The 17500-nt window shown below is 49.2% G+C and overlaps 1 protein-coding gene across 1 annotated transcript in view; it reads left to right on the top strand.

Moving 5' to 3' along the window:
• The first annotated feature begins 253 nt into the window (after positions 1–253).
• LOC115369759 (uncharacterized) overlaps positions 254–17500 on the top strand; it is a 45121-nt gene continuing 27874 nt past the window's right edge. Inside the window, exons 1-6 of the mRNA XM_030066429.1 lie at positions 254–313; positions 3962–7843; positions 11145–11204; positions 15360–15552; positions 16193–16429; positions 16921–17398. Of these exons, the coding sequence (XP_029922289.1) occupies positions 311–313; positions 3962–7843; positions 11145–11204; positions 15360–15552; positions 16193–16429; positions 16921–17398 (4853 nt within the window). The 5' untranslated portion in view covers positions 254–310. The remainder of the gene's footprint in view (positions 314–3961; positions 7844–11144; positions 11205–15359; positions 15553–16192; positions 16430–16920; positions 17399–17500) is intronic.

A 17500-nucleotide genomic window follows, 5' to 3' on the forward strand; every position in this document is an offset into this window, starting at 1 on the left:
TATGTCCCACCTTTATTTTTCCATGATTTTTCTTAGAGCAGATACTGAAATTCTCTGTTTCTGCTTTGTGATTTAAATCTGTGGAAGCTGCTTCATCAATAAACTTTATTTTTCTATTTCAAGAATTAAAGAATTTTTGGATGAATGGTGACATTTTGCTGTTTTTTTTTTTTTATTGTCAGTAACCCTCTGTGTGTCGCTCGTCTGTAGGCATGGCCGGCTGATCAGCTGATTGGCTGCCCGGCTGATTGGCGTCCCGCAGGCAGGCGCTCCAGTTGGACGCTGCAGCAGAGGACCGCCCACTCACAGCATGGTGAGCTCAGCGACAATAGAAACCCCACGACACCCAAACGACAGTAAACTGCACATTTTAGTTTGATATATTTTAGTTGACCTTCCCTTTAACCTGAAAAAATGCATTTTCCAGTGACTGGATGTTGATCACTGTTTTGTGTAAATGTGTCAGAAACTGGCCCTCTCTGTCAGTCCAGCTGGAGAAGCAGAGCTCCTCTGAACGGCCTCGCTCTCTAGTTTGTGTGTGTAAAGTTTGATGAGGCTGTGATTCTCCTAGAGGTCACTAGAGGTCATTTTCTCCAGCGACGTCCAGTCTGACAAAAGTCTCTGCCTGCAGTGAAATGGCTGCTATGGGGGCCAACATCATCACACAGGAATCAAATGTGGCTCATTGAATCCACAAGAGTCTCAGCTTTCCAGTCAAAGCAACTGATGCAGCTCCAAGACTGTTTAGGCCCCAGTCTGCACACACACACCATTTTACAACAGGCCACAAGAACACATGTGGACTGCAGGCTTTGGGGCCCAAACTGCATGGGATTAGCAGAAGGTGGGCGTGTCTGCAGAGGGGAGAGAACCCATTTTCATTCACACAGCTGGAGGTCAGAGGTCAAGGGACCCTGCTGGAAATGACAGATTTTTCAAGGCCAGTAACAGAATGCAGTAGAATATACAGTAGTATTCAAAAGTTTGGGGTTGCCAGGAAATTTTTGTTTTTGAAAGAAACTGATACGTTCATTAACAGCTGAAATCAACTGTGCTGTCAGCTGAGGCTGAAAATATCTTTCATTCATTTCCAAAAAACATCCATGACAGCATAAAGGGAATCTCTTTAAACAGCCAGCAGCATAAAATGTCACTATATGCTGATGATGATTTGATTTATCGAGGTGCTCGAGACAATCAGTTCCTAAATTGCTTGTATCAATAAGTGAATATGATTCTCTCTCTGGATACAAATAAATTTTTCTAAACATGAAGCTCGCAAACGTCCGACCCAAACATCTCACGACCATTTGTCCGCTCCCCAGCAGGCTTCTCGTATTTAAGTGTGAAAGTCTCCACACGGTTAATAGATCTTTACAAATCTTTTAAAAAGCTTCTAATAATGTTGTCAAAAAAATTTGCACAGCCACACAGATCCATACTATCATTTATTTGGTGCAAAAAAGGCCCAGGCGAAGATAGAGCTTGGTGGTTCTGCAGCACCGTCATCCTCGTTTCACCAGTTGGCTGCTCAGGTTCTCTTGGACCAGCTCACAGATGACCCTGACTCTCCTGGAAAAGTTTCAACGCTGATTAAAACAAGACAGAAGACGGTCCACTGTGGTCCTGAAGGGATGGACCCGGTCGGCAGCAGCACTCAGGCTAAATGAAGCTCAGTTGGTGCTGAGAAAACCTCCTCCACACCGTCACACCGGCTGGAACGACTGGTTATTTGAGTTCCTGTTGCCTTTTATCAGCTCCAACAGGTTGTCTGTTCTCGGTTTTGTTTTGTCCCAGAGAACTGCTGCTCGCTGGGTGTTTTCTCTTTTCCGGACAGTTCTCTGGAAACCCAGAGATGGACAGATCAGCAGTTTCTGAAACAGCCACACCCCGTTCAGAGTCACTTAAATCCCCTTTCCTCCCCGTTCTGATGCTCGGTTTGAACTTCAGCAGATCATCTTGACCATGTCTACAGGCCTGAATGCACTGAGCTGCTGCCGTGTGATTGGCTGATTAGATAGCTGTGTTAACGAGCAGTTGAACAGGTGGACCTAATGAAGTGACTGTTCAGTGTACAATGATGTAAAAATCCCAGTGTGGAAATGCTAACAAGTATGTCTTTTTTAAACTCTTTTAATCCCAGGAGCCTGCTGGTGGGCTTTTATTTTTTAAAGGGTTTTATTTAATCCTCTTGACCAAAATTCATTTTATTTTGTTTTGTTGTTAAATATTTTGGGCAGGGAATTTTCGGGACTTTTGATGATGACTTTCTGGTCTTTTTTTCTCCAACAAAGCCCATTTATGGTAACTTTTTAAAACAGTTTTTTGGGGTATGCTTTATTTGTCATTTAATTTTTACTATAATTACTATTAATACAAATTTTTCAGTTTCTTTTCTGATTGGCTCAGTGGATTTTAATTTTTTTTTCTCAGGTTTGAAGGTGTTAATATCTAATATTTGATTGAAACAAATGTGGAGTGTGTTACCTCAGGGTTTCGTCATGAGCACTGACTCTCAAAGTTTCGGCAGTGATTAGAGACAAAAACACGATTCCAAACCTCTGATCGGCCGCGTGCATCGATGTAAAAACCGCAGCGTACGAATGCAGCGTCTGTCAGACTCGCCGACGTGAACCTCGCTGCTTTTCCATTAACGCCGGTTCACCCGGAGTTTAATCTTCCCTCCCACCGCACTTTTTCGATTTTGGCGTCCTGAAAATGCAGCCTGAGTGAAAAATCTGCGGTCGGTCCTGCTCGCCTCAGCCGGCCGCCCAGCTGTCTGGATAATTTCCTAATCGCCCTGCGGCTGATAGCCAATCGGAGATGGTTCAGCAAGCCGCGTGACAGGAAATTCAATTAACCTGTTTCCTGGCTTCAGTATTCTGCTCTCCCTCTCCCTCTCCCTCTCTCTCTCTCTCTCTGTTTATCTCCTGCTTCCTTTTCCTCTCTTCCTCTCTCTGCCTTTCCTCCTGCTCTCCCTTTGTCTCTCTCGCTCTCTCTTTTTTCCCTCTCTCTCTCTGCGAGTGACAGAGTAGCTTCAGGCGTCGTATGTTATCCAGGAATACTGGGGGGGAAAAAAATGTCCGTTCTTATTTTTTCTCCATGAGAGGAAGATCAAATCACCGGCGAGATGTCCTGCAAGAGTTGTGCTGCAGAGTCTCCAAAGGCTAAAAAAAGAAAAAGAAAAAAAAAGCCTTTTTCCTTCCTAAACGTCCTGCTTGTCCTTGAAGGGTGAATCTCAAGCGTGTGGTTTATTTTTATTGTACTCAATATTTTAATAATCCAGGCCCTGTGTTGGACACTGAGGGGGGATTTAGTTGTATTTTCCCCTCAAAGGCAAATGGTCTTATTCTGTTCTGTCATGTTTCATCACATTTCTTTGCCCCCCGCCCACTCATCTATCAGAGGACTTGAATATAAAGATGAAATAGACATTTTCTACATTCTAGATTTGTGCCTTTTCCGCCCTATCTAGTGCGCGATTTTATTTTTTAGAGCCAAATCTTTCAGAATATCGAGTTGCACAAGATTTAAGCTGAGTTTGAGCTTTTCCTTTCCTTTGTCTCGACTCAAATCGCTCAGGGACGAAAGCCTCCCCTGGGTTCTACCTGACTTAATCAATGTAGATCAGATTAAATTTCATTTTCAATATCAATCTTGAACATGCACACATGTCAAACCAAATGTAACTGAATGTGGAGCTTTGAAGCAACAATTTCATGAGTAATTTCAGGATACTTTTTTTCATATGATTTTATTTTAAATATATTAGTACAAATTGTTCACTATTTTGCTTTTTTGCTAATTGGCCAAGCACCATATCCTCCATGTCTTTGACGGAAATTCAGTGAATTTTCTCAGGTTTCCAAGGTTAATATCTCATTTTTTATTGAACCAAATGTGGAATATCTTACCTCCAGCTTGTGTCATTAACACTGACTCTCCTCTCATTTCCATGCAGGTGGATGCCAGTGCTGCTTGCAGAATGAACCCGCTAGCTGCCCTCAGTATTGACCGCAACGCCCTGATGAGGGAGAACCTTCGTGCCCACGGAGGAATCTTCTATCCCGGCATTCGCCCTCTCTCCACTGAAAAGCCCCAGGAACCAGGCACCTCCCTCCCGCTGGGCTACGACCTCCTGTACAAACCAGATGTGACTGTGCTGGATAGCCAGAAACCCAGCAATGGCTATGTTGGACTTTATAAGAGCCCTCCTCCTGGGCTGCAGAAGCCGCTGCTGGTCCCCACAGGAGGAGGCGATGGCTTGGGCCTGGACCGCCCGGTGGGACCCAACAACAAGCCGTCAGAGCTGAGCCTGAATGGTGCCGGCAGCTTCCTGAGGCTGCCCTGGGTCAGCCCTTACGCTGATGCAGGGATGTACCCCTTCCTGGATATGGCATACAAGGCCTCCTTCCTTTCCCAGCCGTCCCCCTACCTCCACCAGCAGCTGGCCTACCAGTCCTTGTGTGCTGCTGGGGCGGGAGGCAGCGCCGCTGGGGCAGAGCGGCTCTTCTACCTGCCCCCATACCCTCCGGCCCCCATCTCCTCCCCACTGGCTCCTCCGATCAGAATCCCAACAGCAACACCAGCCCCTGCTGTGCTTTCCCCTCTGGCTCACTGCCAGGACAAGGCCCTGCAAGGCATTGGTCCTCAGGTCCACCAGGAGCCGTCCGCCTTCAGCACCAGTCCTCAGATCCTCCAGGAGCCCCAGTCTCAGCCACAGGCTGCTCACCATTCTGAACGACAGCATGGCAGCAGTGGTAGCGGTAGTGCTAAGGTCAGTCGGCCCAATTCTGGTAAGAATTCTGGCAGTCTCAACAACAGTGGTGGAAGTAACGGTGCCAGCTCTGCTAGCAACCCTGCTTTAGAGTCACCTCCAGCACTTGTGAACCATTCTCCCCGCTCTGCTCCAGGCCCTGCCCAGGTCTTGGTACACACACCCCACAGTGAAAGCCCGTCCGAGCACCAGAAATCCCTTTACAGAAGCCCCTCTTCATCCTCCTCTTCACTGTCGGTGTCGCATCCCTTCTACATGAGCAGCCTGAACTCCGAGCACTCAGGCAGCAACAAAACCAAAGATGCCAGCACAGACCACTGGAGGGAGGAGCAGGGTAGATCACCTTCAAAGACATCACTGAACAGGGCTGTACCCCAAACATCTGCCAAAAATCCTGGGGAGAAGCCCTTGGATCTGTCTGCCAAAGAGTTGGAAGCTTTCCCAAATGGATTCCCATCCAACCTGGAGGCCTTGGCCAAGCTGGGGTACCTGCCACCATCACGTTATGGCTTGTTAGCAAGTCAAGAGCAGCATTTGAAAGAGGGTCTGTCACCACCTGCAAGCACATCAGCAAAGACGCCTGATCGTCCTGAGATGATCAGCACTGTTCCCTCTGCCTGGGTCGTTCCTGGCCCCGCCTCAACTGTCAGCTCTGACTCCAACCACAGTAAAGCCTCTCCAGCTATCAAAAACAAGAACCTGGACAATATTCCTCAAAGTTCCCCTGGCTCCAGGACAGTTCAGGTAAACAGTACCATTATCCCCAGCCCTGCCTCAAGCGGAAGACCCTCTTCATCATCCCCTTCCCCTAAAGCCAAAGCTGAATGGTCAAGATCCTCCCCCAGTGATTCTGACAAAGTCTCTCTAGCGAATAAAGCAGGAACTCATCCATCATCTGTTGGGAAACAGACCACAACTCCTGTCAAACCAGAGGGTCAGGACAACCCGTCCTGCCCGGAAAACGGAAACCCCTCTGGCCAAATCTACAGTGACTCCTACCTCCCACCCAGCTTAGCCTACACTAACCGCTACATCCCTTACTCAGTCGCTGAAAACATGTCCTTGCCACACATAACAATACCAGGCAAAGGGCCTATCTATCCCCACCCAGTCCTCCTTGGCAGCAGCAGCTTGTACCCACCTCGCCTTGCACCAAAACATGGCCTCCCCTATGGAATCCATCCAAGCCAGGGTGACTACCTGACCTATCACAACTCCCAGGAGATGGCTCACCCCCTCATGTCCTCTCACCTGGGTCTTGACACCAAAGACCGGCTGGAGAACAGGTCCAAACCACTGGATAAACCCTGGAACACAGAATCCTACAGGAACCAGACGATTCCAGAAACTGACAATTCTCACAAGAGTGAGAAAGAGGCAGACAAGCCCACAAACCAAATCTTAAAATCCTCTAGCAAAAGCCTGGCAACTGCCAGAGATGAGGTGGTTTGCATCGACCTGGTGCACGACGAGCCACATGGCAATTTGTCTATACCTAAGCGCAGCTCCCCATCTGCCAGGAGAGAGGATTCCTCCAAGCATGTTGGCAGTGGGAGCAGCTGTAACCACATGCAAGAGAGAGAGCCAGGGCCTGCAAAAACTTTTGTTCCTGGCCAGGCTGCAGAGCACAGAGCAGGCCAGCTAGACAGACTGTTGGACATACAAGCCGACCAGCGCTGCCAGCACCGGCCCCTGGAGGAGGCCTTACCACCCCATGCTTCTCAGCCTCAGTCTCCTCATCCAGCTTCTCCTCCTCCTACTCCTTGCAGTGAAGAAATCCCAGAGGAGGAACCATCCAGCCCCCTCCCAGATGTCCCAGAGGAGCAGACGATGCGTTGTGCCCGTACTTCTCTGGAGCAGTTTTCCAGAAAACGCACCATGAGACCCTCCATTGAGAGCGGTAACTTGCTGAGCACTTACTGTGGGAATAATGGCATTGATGGGAAGAGTGCTGGTCTGGACGCTAAGTCAGAGGACTTGACGAATAGAAACTTTAACCCTGAACCACGTGTTAGTGGAAATAGCAACTCCGCAGGCCTTGGTAGCAGAGAAAGCAATTCTACTGTTTCTACCAGTTCTGCTACTTCTATGGGCTCAGGGTGTGGGATAAGCACCTCTAAGGCTCCAGCATATGGAAACAGTAATTCTGACAGTCCAGTTTGCAGTACCTTTAATTCCATGGGACCAGCATCGAGAGATTTCAGTTCGAGGGCCCCGGTCTGCAGAACCTTCAATCCTAAGACCCCACCTGGTGGAAATGTGAATCCTCGGTGCCCACCGTGTGTGAACGTCAACCCAAGAGCTCCTACCTGTAACAACAGAGACTTAACCAGTGCAAATTTTGCAAACAGAAGTTTTGTGGGCCCATGCTGCAGAAACTTGGCTCTGAGGGCTCCGGCTTGTGAGCCCAGAATATTCAGCGGCCCGGCACGTGGAAATAGCAATCTCATGGCTCAAAACTGTAGGACCCCCAATCCCAGGTTTCCAACTTGTGAAAACCGCAATGCTGTGCGCCCGACTTGCGGAACCATGAATGTCAGGGCTCCAGCATGTGGAAAGAACAATTTCAGCAGTCCAAATTGTGGAAACAGCCTCTCTAAAGACCAGCCTTTTGGAAATAATCAAACCTGTGTAAATAACAATTCCAGGGTTCCCACATATGGAAGCAATATTCCACGGGGCCCAACCTGTCGGCACCTTTCACCTGCCAACGCTGTCACCGGGGGCTTTAACAAGAGGCCCGCGGATATGACTGCAGAACCGCAGGTTAACAGAGACCTGACGTGCGACATCCTTTCCTGTGGTGAGATGGGAGCCAAGAGACAGAATCAAAACCCCGGCATCACTGCCGCCAGCTGCATGGATGAGAAAATGGAGGCCGGCTGCCAGGATGACGTGGACTCCCTGCCGGATGAGGACGAGGGCCAAGGCGGCAGGGCCCGGCGCTCCAGCCTCACCAAGCGCATCGCCAACTCCTCCGGCTACGTGGGCGATCGCTTCAAATGCCTGACCACGGAGCTTTACGCCGACTCCAGCAAACTGAGCCGAGAGCAGCGGGCGCTCCAGGTGAGTTCCCACTTGGGACTTTTTTTTTATCCAGCCTTCTTTCAAACAACTCTTACATTCTTGATTTGATGTATTTCCTGTTTGGTCTGAAATAGTGCACAACAGGATCAGTCACAAGTGTAAACCAATGGGATCTCAGTTTGGCAGTGAAACAGTTTTATTTTGAAGGGATGAGGTGGATGAGAGAGGATGTTTAAAGATCAGTGAAGGTTTACAGGAAGTCGAGGTCATGCGAGGTCGTGCCGCGGTCAGGTCCCAGCAGACGGACTGTTTTTTCTGCCGTCGCAGAGGAGAGCCGACAAAACATCACGGCCTCGCCGGGTTGCTAGTTGAAATCTGCGGCTCTGGGACGGATCGGGTCCACAGGCCGACACGATCCGATCCACATCCACAAACCAACCGACCGGCTGCAGTGTCAGGACAGTCATTTTAATGTGTGTGTGTGTGTTCAATTGTAGAAATTGCACACACACACACACACACGTGAGGACGGAGAGGGTTTCAGAAATGCTCTCAAAAAACAACAAACAATAACAAAAAACTCTGCGAAGAAGCAGTTTGGAGAAATCTCTTTGTTTTCTGATCACCTCCTTTAAATATTTAATCAGGTAATAAAAAACAAATCAGTTCATGATGAAATGATTGATTAGTGGCAGCTCGTCTCCTCCTGGAGGCTCTGACCGAATCACTGCTCCTCCTCCTCCTCCTCCTCCTCCTCCTCCTCCTCAGGTTTCCTCTCTCTCCTCCTGTTTCATGTGCCAATGTTTTGGGTCGCGGCGAGGGCGAGCTAGCAAAACACACCGCCTGAGAGAGAGAGAGAGAGAGAGAGAGAAAAGGAGGGAAAAAAGACGTGTGTGTGTGTGTGTGTGTGTGTGTGTGTGGCTCCAGGCGACTGTTAACCTGAAAGAAGGAAGAAAATGGTGGCGGAGAGAAAACTCTCTCTCTCTCTCGCTCTCTCCATTCTCACCCTTCCTCGCTCGCTCTTGTTATTCCTCCCTCTCTTTTTCTCTCCTCTCCTCGTCGCCTTGAGAGCCTCCTCTCCTCTCAAATTAAATCTTCCTCCTCCTCCTCCTCCCTGAACAGACGGAGGGAGGAGGAGGAGGGAGGAGGTCTGTGTTTTAATGAAATTCTCCTCTTCCTCTTTTTTCTTCTTCCTCCTCGTCCTTGGAGCTCAGACAGATTAGCCCTGTTTTCACACACACACACACACACACTGAAAATGGGTGTGTGTCCAGATGAATGTGTGTGTGTGTGTGTGTGTGTGTGTGTGTGTGTGTGCACGTGTGAAACTCTGCTCCTCAAAATCTCTTTGTAATTGAATTTTTGTTGCTTTGGTTTATTTCTGAATGAAAGACGGAGGAGAAAAGCTCTTTAATTAAACGGCTCGTCTGGAGCCGGACTGAGAGGAGGCAGCTGGTTGTTGTTGTTGTTGTTGTTGTTGTTGTTCCTGCTGTGCAGCGTCACCTGATGCGTCACCTGGCCGACGGCGACGGCGTGCAGAGAGCCTCGTCCAAATGTCTTGAATTTAATGTTTAGATGTCAAATTTACACAAAAACATGAAAAATGCAGTGAATTGCTTCGTATATTTTGGGGTCGTGATGATGTCGCTCACTGAAACAGCCAACATGCAAATCTGCTGCAGCTTTTTTTTTTTTATATATATAATAAAGTGAAAGACGGAAATCACATCTCATTCAAAATAACATCAAACCAGAGAGGAGCCAGGGGATTATTTTTGGGATTTACACCGAGCATCTCCAGTCTGACCAGCTCAGCTCAGCAGCTCCTCCATAACTTCCACCTTTTATCAAAGTCTATCATGTTCAGTTTGTGTTGACATTGTGCAGAATGTGTCTCTTTAATTCTGTGTTTATTACTGAGGCTGTAGTTTGCAGAGGTCTGCTACTGGACTGCATTATACTGAGAGGGGTTTCCAGTTTTTTGTCCTCCGTATTTATATACAATGATGAGGGACAGAATAGTGGAAACAGCTGTCCGTAAAGTGCAGCACTAACTATGAGCTCAACGCCAAACACAGACGTGAATGAACACCTCTGTTACCGTGACAACAAGACAAGCTGGGCATTATAGGCAGCTTTATGGCACAACAGCTGGATTAGACTGGATTAGATTAGATTATCCAGGTAAGGTGGACGCTGGGTGTAACTCATTAAAACCCCGTGAGCCCCGAGCCGCTCTTCCCTCTCAAACTTCAGAGCGAAGCGGCGTTCTGCGTTTTGTTCTTGATCCAAACCCTGTCGGTGTTTCCGCCGCCGCCGCCCCCCCCGCGTTCGCCGCGGACCCCCGCTCCGCTGCCAGGCTTAAAGGGGGATGCCGCTCAAATTAACTCACATTTCGCTCCGGTACGCCCTTGGGTGCCGCTGGCTCGGGGCGCCGGCGCTGGATTTGTAGATCGTTTCACGGGCCATTAATTTTTAAAATGGGTTTGCGGTCGGGGCGGCTGGAGGTGAGCAGGAAATCCAGGCGTGTCAGGCGGCGGGCGGCGAGGGACGAGGCTCCATCAGGAGGCAGACACACGATGAAGAAAGGCTAAACGATGATGACTCAGGAGAGGCTTCATCATCCTCCCTGACCGAAGCAGGACATGAGCTCCTGTCTGCCGGGGCGGGCGGGGGTACAAAGTCATTTTGTGAAATTATTTTTATTGTTATTCGAGTATTAAAGCCGATACACACGAGGAAAATAAATGAATAAATAAAATAAATATTCATCATGTTTGTGCTGGAGCTTCACTAAACTGAATCGTAACAAAGTACGAGTAGCAAATGTCAAATAAAACCAAAAAAAAAATTGTTTTGTCGTCACGTTCCGAGAGACGACGCACAAACAGAACAGCTGCTTCAGTTCAAAAAGCAGATTTTCAAATTAAAAGCCTGTTAGCTGTGGTGTTTAAAGCTAGCTCCTGGGCGCTGCAGCTGTTTCGTCAGTTATATGTTTATATCCTCTTACAGTTGGAACATTAAGTGGATTCTTTAACCAGAGAATTGGAGTTTTCTTTTCCTAGGATGGCGACGGATTGTCTTAAATTCATTCTCTACAGCCTTAACCAACATATGTCTGACACTCCATGGCCATCCTAGGAAAAAAGGGACTGTGCTAGGACGTATGACTGTGTGAAGCCGACCTCTTAAAAATGTCCCCCCGGTTATCCGCCCCTTTAAAGGGATTTTTATCAAAATGTTCTTCCTCTCCTCCAACAGACTCTGTTTTCTCTTTCTGATGTCTTTTGTTTTTGTTTTTGTTTTTTGTTGTTTGTTTTTTTTGTTTGTTTTTTTCCAGCGTGCAATGCTGCGCTTCTCCGAGCTGGAGCTGAAGGAGAAAGAGGGAGGAGGAGAAGGAGAAGGAGGAGAAGGAGGAGAAGGAGGAGAGATGACGGAGGCGGCGGCAGAGGTGGTGACAGGGGAGAAAGAGCTGGCACTGATCCAGCAGAGAGAAGAAGAAGAAGAAGAAGAAGAAGAAGAAGGAGGAGGAGGAGGAGGGAGGGGGGAGGAGGAAGAGGAGGAGGAAGAGGAGGAGGGGTGGAGGAGCGTAGGAGGAGGAGGAGGAGGAGGAAGAACTCCCTCTGCAGCCGCCGGCGAGGCACCGAGAGGTAAGAGGATTTCCGGAGAGCTCTGCAGGACGGCGTGCACACACACACACACACACACACACACACACACACACACACACTCACACACACACACACACACACACACACACACACACCTCACACATACACACACTCACACATACACACACACACACACACACACACACAGAAAGAGGCATAAAAAGTCAGACAGGCACGTGCACACACACACACAGATGTACAAACACACACACACACACACGCATCAAGACTTAAATACACACAGCTGTGAACATGCACACACACACACACACACACACACACACACACAGAATAGTTTTTCGGTCGATCTCCCTCGCTTGAAGTCGCTCGCTCTGTTCTCTTTGCTTTTCTCTCGCCTTCTCGTGCGCTCTGGTGGTGTGCACGTGTTCACACACACACACACACCAAGACACACACACACACACACACACACTTTTGAACTCGCTCGCTTTAAGCCATTCATGCTGCTGCCCGCTCTCTCGCTCTCTCTCTTTTTCTCTCTCTCTCCCTTGCATGCCAAGTGTCCACGTTCACACTCACACTCACACTCACACACACACACACACACACACACACACACACACACACACACACACTGCAAATCAGTGCAAACACGCCGGCAAATAATTTAATCTTTTATTCAGTTTTAAAATCAACTTTTTTCTGAAAGGAATTGAAGCAGCCGTTCAACGAGGAGGCTTTTATTTTGTAAAGTCGTTTGTTAATTGATCGGGAGCTGCGATCGATGCCGTTTAGCGTCGATCCAGATAATCCCCCAGCGGCGCCTCCCTGTGGAGGAAGCAGGCGCTGCACCGCCGAAACATCCACGGCCAACCGCCGGAACTACTGGTTTAAAAAAGTACTTTGTTTAAAAAGTACTTTGTTAAAAAAGTACTTTGTTTAAAAAAAGTACTTTATTTAAAGATAAGATATTCCTTTATTAGTCCCACGGTGGGGAAATTTGACACATCACAGCTGCAAAGTGGATAGCAAGATATGAAGCATAATTTACACTATAAACAGTATAAACAGATAATAAGTACCACAGAGCAATAAAAACATTATAAACAAGGAATGTAGAAAAATACTATGTGAACAATTTAAACAATAGAAGAAAAAAACCTAAAACCTGGGGGACAACACACTCCAGAGGTTCAGGGTTAGTGTGAACCCATGAGGCCAAGTGGCAGAAAAAACAAAAAGTACTTTGTTAAAAAAAGTACTTTGTTTAAAAAGTACTTTGTTAAAAAAAGGTGCTGGACTTGTTCGAACATTTTATTTTAACCAAAATAAAAATAAAGACGAGACTTTAGAGAAATCAAAAAGGAGGAGGAGAGAGAGGAGGAGGAGGAGGAGGAGGAGCGACGCCACGCCGGCCCGGGAGCTGCTGGACAGGGAGGGGCCGGACAGTTTATTTTCCTAGGATGGCGACGGAATGTTTTACATTTTGGACGTCATTTTATTCCATCGCCATCCTAGGAAAGGAAACCTGACTGCGGGCGGTTAGCGTAGCCGGGGGGAGGGGCCAGCTGGGACGCATCAGACTCGTCGGCGAACGCGACTCGTTGTGCTGCTGTGTTGGAGCGTTGTGGTCGTTGCCATGGTTACACAGACTGCAGCGGTGGCTAGCTGCGGGTCCACCTGATCCCCGTCAGGCTCCGCCCACGCCAGGCCCCGCCCACGCCAGGCTCCGCCCCCTGTCTGTCAGACCCGGGCCATCTCCTCCTCCTCGGCACGTTTCCTCCCCGGTGTTCCTTTCAGAATAAAAGCAGTGATGTGAGACAGGAAGTGTGTGTGTTGCTGCAGGGCACGTCGGCAGCCGCCTGCGTCTCTGCTCTCCTCCTTTCTTTTTTTCTGTGTGTGTGTGTGTGTGTGTGTGTGTGTGTGTGTGTGTGTGTGTGTTGCGGCAGCCTCGACCGCACGCGCTCACACGACGTTGCCATGACGATCGCCTTTGATGGCCCGTTGCCATGGCGCGTAATGTGGCTGGGAACTATGGGAAGCGCCGTGAGTCAGATGATCGGCGCGTGTGTGTGTGTGTGTGTGTGTGTGTGTGTGTGTGTGTGGCAGGGTGAGCGCATTCCTGTCTAGGCCAGCGCAGGGGCGAGAGACACAGGAAGACAGAAGGAGAGAGAGAGAAAGAGAGAGAGGGAGAGAGAGAGAGGAGGATGAGGAGCGACGCCGGTTAAAACTTAAAAGAGAGAGAGAGACAGAGGGCGAGCGAGGCAGAGAGACATTTAGAAAAGAGAGAGAGAGAGGAAACGAAAGAGAACAGAGGACTGAAAGAGATGAAAGAGAGAGAGAGAGAGAGAGAGAGAGAGAGAGAGCAAAAGGCAACTGTCTTTGATCTGCATGGCTGCTTTCGAACGTCCGGAGAGAGAGAGAGAGAGAGAGAGAGAGAGAGAGAGCGAGCGAGCGAGGTTAACATGAAAGAGAAGAAGGGTAGCGAGGGGGAAAAAAAGGCGAAAAGAGAGAGAGAGAGTGACGAGGGTAGAGCGGGGCGAGAGACGGAGAGAGAGAGAGTTGAAAGAGTGCGCGTGTGTGTGTGTGTGTGTGTGAGTGTGTGTGTGTGTGTGTGTTTGACAGCGGTCTGCTCTCTGGTGTTTGAAGCTAATTCGGTCCCACAGAGCAGACACACTGTTTACAGGCTGTGTGTGTGTGTGTGTGTGTGTGTGTGTGTGTGTGCACACAGGGAGACAGCCAAAGCACCAGGGCGGCCGCTGGAGCGCTGTGTGTGTGTGTGTGTGTGTGTGTGTGTGTGTGTGTGTGTGTGTGAAATCTGAGTCTATGGTTAGAATTGATTTTCTTTAATGAGAGGGCTTCACCTGACATCCGTACACGTGTGTGTGTGTGTGTGTGTTTGTGTGTGTGTGTGTGTGTGTGTGTGTGAGTGTGTGTGTGTGTGTCTGCGTGCGTCTCTCTGTGTGTGTGTGTGTGTGTGTGTGTGTGTGTGTCTGCGTGCGTCTCTGTGTGTGTGTGTGTGTGGCAGGTTAAAGGTTTCAGAGCGGCTGGGAAAGTGAAGCCCAAACTGTCGGGAGTTTCCATCTCAGCGTCCAAAAGCTTTTCTGAGTGGAAACAAAACTCACACACACACACACACACACACACACACACACACACAGTCACATTTTAATATTTTCATATTAATTATTGATGAAGTGTGTATATACATATATCAGACCAATTACTTTTATTTTATTAGTTTTATTTTTGGGAATTTTGAGCAATTTAGCCGCCGACAATCATAAAAATGAACCAAAAAAAAAAAAAAAAAAAGAAGTGATACATAAAGAAATATGGAATAAAATAATATGTTATAATATTTATTACCATAATATAAGTATTTTAAAATATGTTATAATCTTATTTAATCTCATGAGATTTTAGTTAAGATAAAATCGGGCTACATGACAATTAAACAAAAAATTTTAAAATCTGTGCCGCTGTGCTGCACAGCGCCCCCTGGGGGACGCAGCTGGAAACGACCCATGCAAGCGACGGAAACGCGGTTTTGAGAAGCTGCCTCACAAAACAAAAGAATGAATGAATGAATGAATGAATGAATGAATGAATGAATCCACCTTCTGGATGGGAGGAAATGCCAAAGCTAAAAAGGCAGCGCGCTAACAGAGGTCTGATCTGTGTGTGGGGCAGGTGAGCCGCCGGCCTGTCCTCACAGCCACCCCGTCGTCCCGCTGCTCTGCTGTCCCGCCAACAGCCTCCCCGTCCCGCGAGAGGAGAGCCGCCCCACTGAGGAGGAGGAGGAGGAGGAGGAGGAGGAGAGGAAGGAGCAGGAGAGGGTGGAGAAGGAGGAGGAAGGAGGTTTGAAGAAAGACGAGCGGGAGCGGCAGGTGTTTCTGCCGACGGCCCGGACTCTGCTGCAGAGGAGCGTCTCCATGTCGGCCTGCGTGCCCGCCGCCGCCGCCGCCGCCATGTTTACCTCGATCCCCGGCCTGGCACCCGGCCTGGCACCCGGTGTGGCGCCCGGCGTGGCGCCCGGCCTGGCAGCGGCGGCGGCAGCTAACCGGAGGCGGATCTTCAGCCTGGAGCCGTTCCACCAAACCTCCATCAGCAGCAGCCGGCTGAAGAGAGCGAGGGAGGAGAGGGAGGACGAGAGGGAGGAGGACGAGAGCGCTGCCGCCGCCGATCCCACCAAGAGAGCCCGCTTCACCGCCGGTAAGACTCAGCACTTCCTGTTTGTTTTGCTGCTCCTCTGATTGGAGGAAAGAAACTCCTGTGTTTTAAAATGTTATTGATCTTTATTTTCCTGATTTGGGTAAGTCTGACTGTTTTCTTTGATTTGTTTTATTTTTCTGTTTTATTTTTCTGCTATTATTATTATTATTATTATTGTTGTTGCTGTTATTGTTATTGTTATTATTATTATTATTATTATTATTATTATTGCTATATTATATTTCATTATTATTATTTGTATCATCATCATTTAGATGCAGGCTACTGCAGGTTATTTTCCTAATCATTTATTTGGGATGTTCCAGAATCAACGATTGGCTGTTGCATTTTGTTTGTTTGTTTGTTTGTTTTGTGATCACTTTGTTTATTTATTTATTTAGTTATTTATCGAGGCTGATAAGGGGCAAACATCAAAGCTCACAAACATATAAATAATGTATAAATATAAATAATTCCTCTAAACGTTTGATTGGCTGTGGTTTGGTTGGTGCTGACTGCTGATTGGCTGCCGTCCTCCCAGACTCCGCCCTGGACGAGGTGAAGAAGCTGAAGGTTTGCATCGAGCTGACCGGCCTGCGGCTCAACAAGCCCCGCCTCCCCGGGGAGCTCGGCCAATGGCTGCCCTCCAGCCAGGGGTCAGCGGAGCTCGACAGGAAGTTCAGGACGGCGCCGCAGGACGTCCCGGCCATCAGGGGGCGCTCCGAGGTCAACGGAGGCTGGTGCGAGCCGGCGTTCATCCGGAGGGACGGACAGAGAGGTAAAACAAACAAACCACTCAAACTTTATTTGTAAAGCCTGTTTCAGACGGAGGTCGTCTTCCAGCTGTGGAAAATCACCTCGACCAATCAGATCGCTGCTCGTTGCTCTGGAGTCACACACGACTCCGGGACGATGGGAAGAGTTTGGAAATAAATTCTGTTAGTCCCAGGATAGGAAAAGTTTGGGAACGGGACAGGACGTCTCGACCGGAAATTAAAAATCTGAGATTTTAAACGGGAACCCAACGGGAGTCCGGCCTGGTAGTTTAGATCCCTCAGCGTTTAGTGTCGCCAAGCTCAGCTAAACACACCCACTGCAGACAGACACGCCCACACACTGCATGGACACGCCCACACTCTGCATGGACACGCCCACACTCTGCAGGGACACGTCCACACTCTACAGGGACACGCCCACACTCTGCAGAGACACGCCCACACACTGCATGGACACGCCCACACTCTGCAGAGACACGCCCACACTCTGCAGGGACACGCCCACACTGCAGTGACACGCCCACACTCTGCAGAGACACGCCCACACACTGCATGGACACGCCCACACTCTGCAGAGACACGCCCACACTCTGCAGGGACACGCCCACACACTGCATGGACACGCTCACACTCTGCAGGGACACGCCCACACTCTGCAGGGACACGCCCACACACTGCATGGACACGCTCACACTCTGCAGGGACACGCCCACACTCTGCAGGGACACGCCCACACACTGCAGGGACACGCTCACACTCTGCAGGGACACGCCCACACTCTGCAGGGACACGCCCACACACTGCATGGACACGCCCACACTCTGCAGGGACACGCTCACACTCTGCAGGGACACGCCCACACTCTGCAGGGACACGCCCACACCCTTCAGGGACACGCCCACACTCTGTGGTGAAACGCCCACTCTGCAGGGACACGCCCACACCCTTCAGGGACACGCCCACACTCTGTGGTGAAACGCCCACACTGTGCAGGGACACGCCCACACCCTGCAGGGACACGCCCACACTCTGCAGAGACACACCCACACTGCAGTGACACGCCCACACTCTGC

Source organism: Myripristis murdjan, chromosome 2 (genome assembly GCF_902150065.1).
Source record: "Myripristis murdjan chromosome 2, fMyrMur1.1, whole genome shotgun sequence".
Taxonomy (NCBI): Eukaryota; Metazoa; Chordata; class Actinopteri; order Holocentriformes; family Holocentridae; genus Myripristis; species Myripristis murdjan.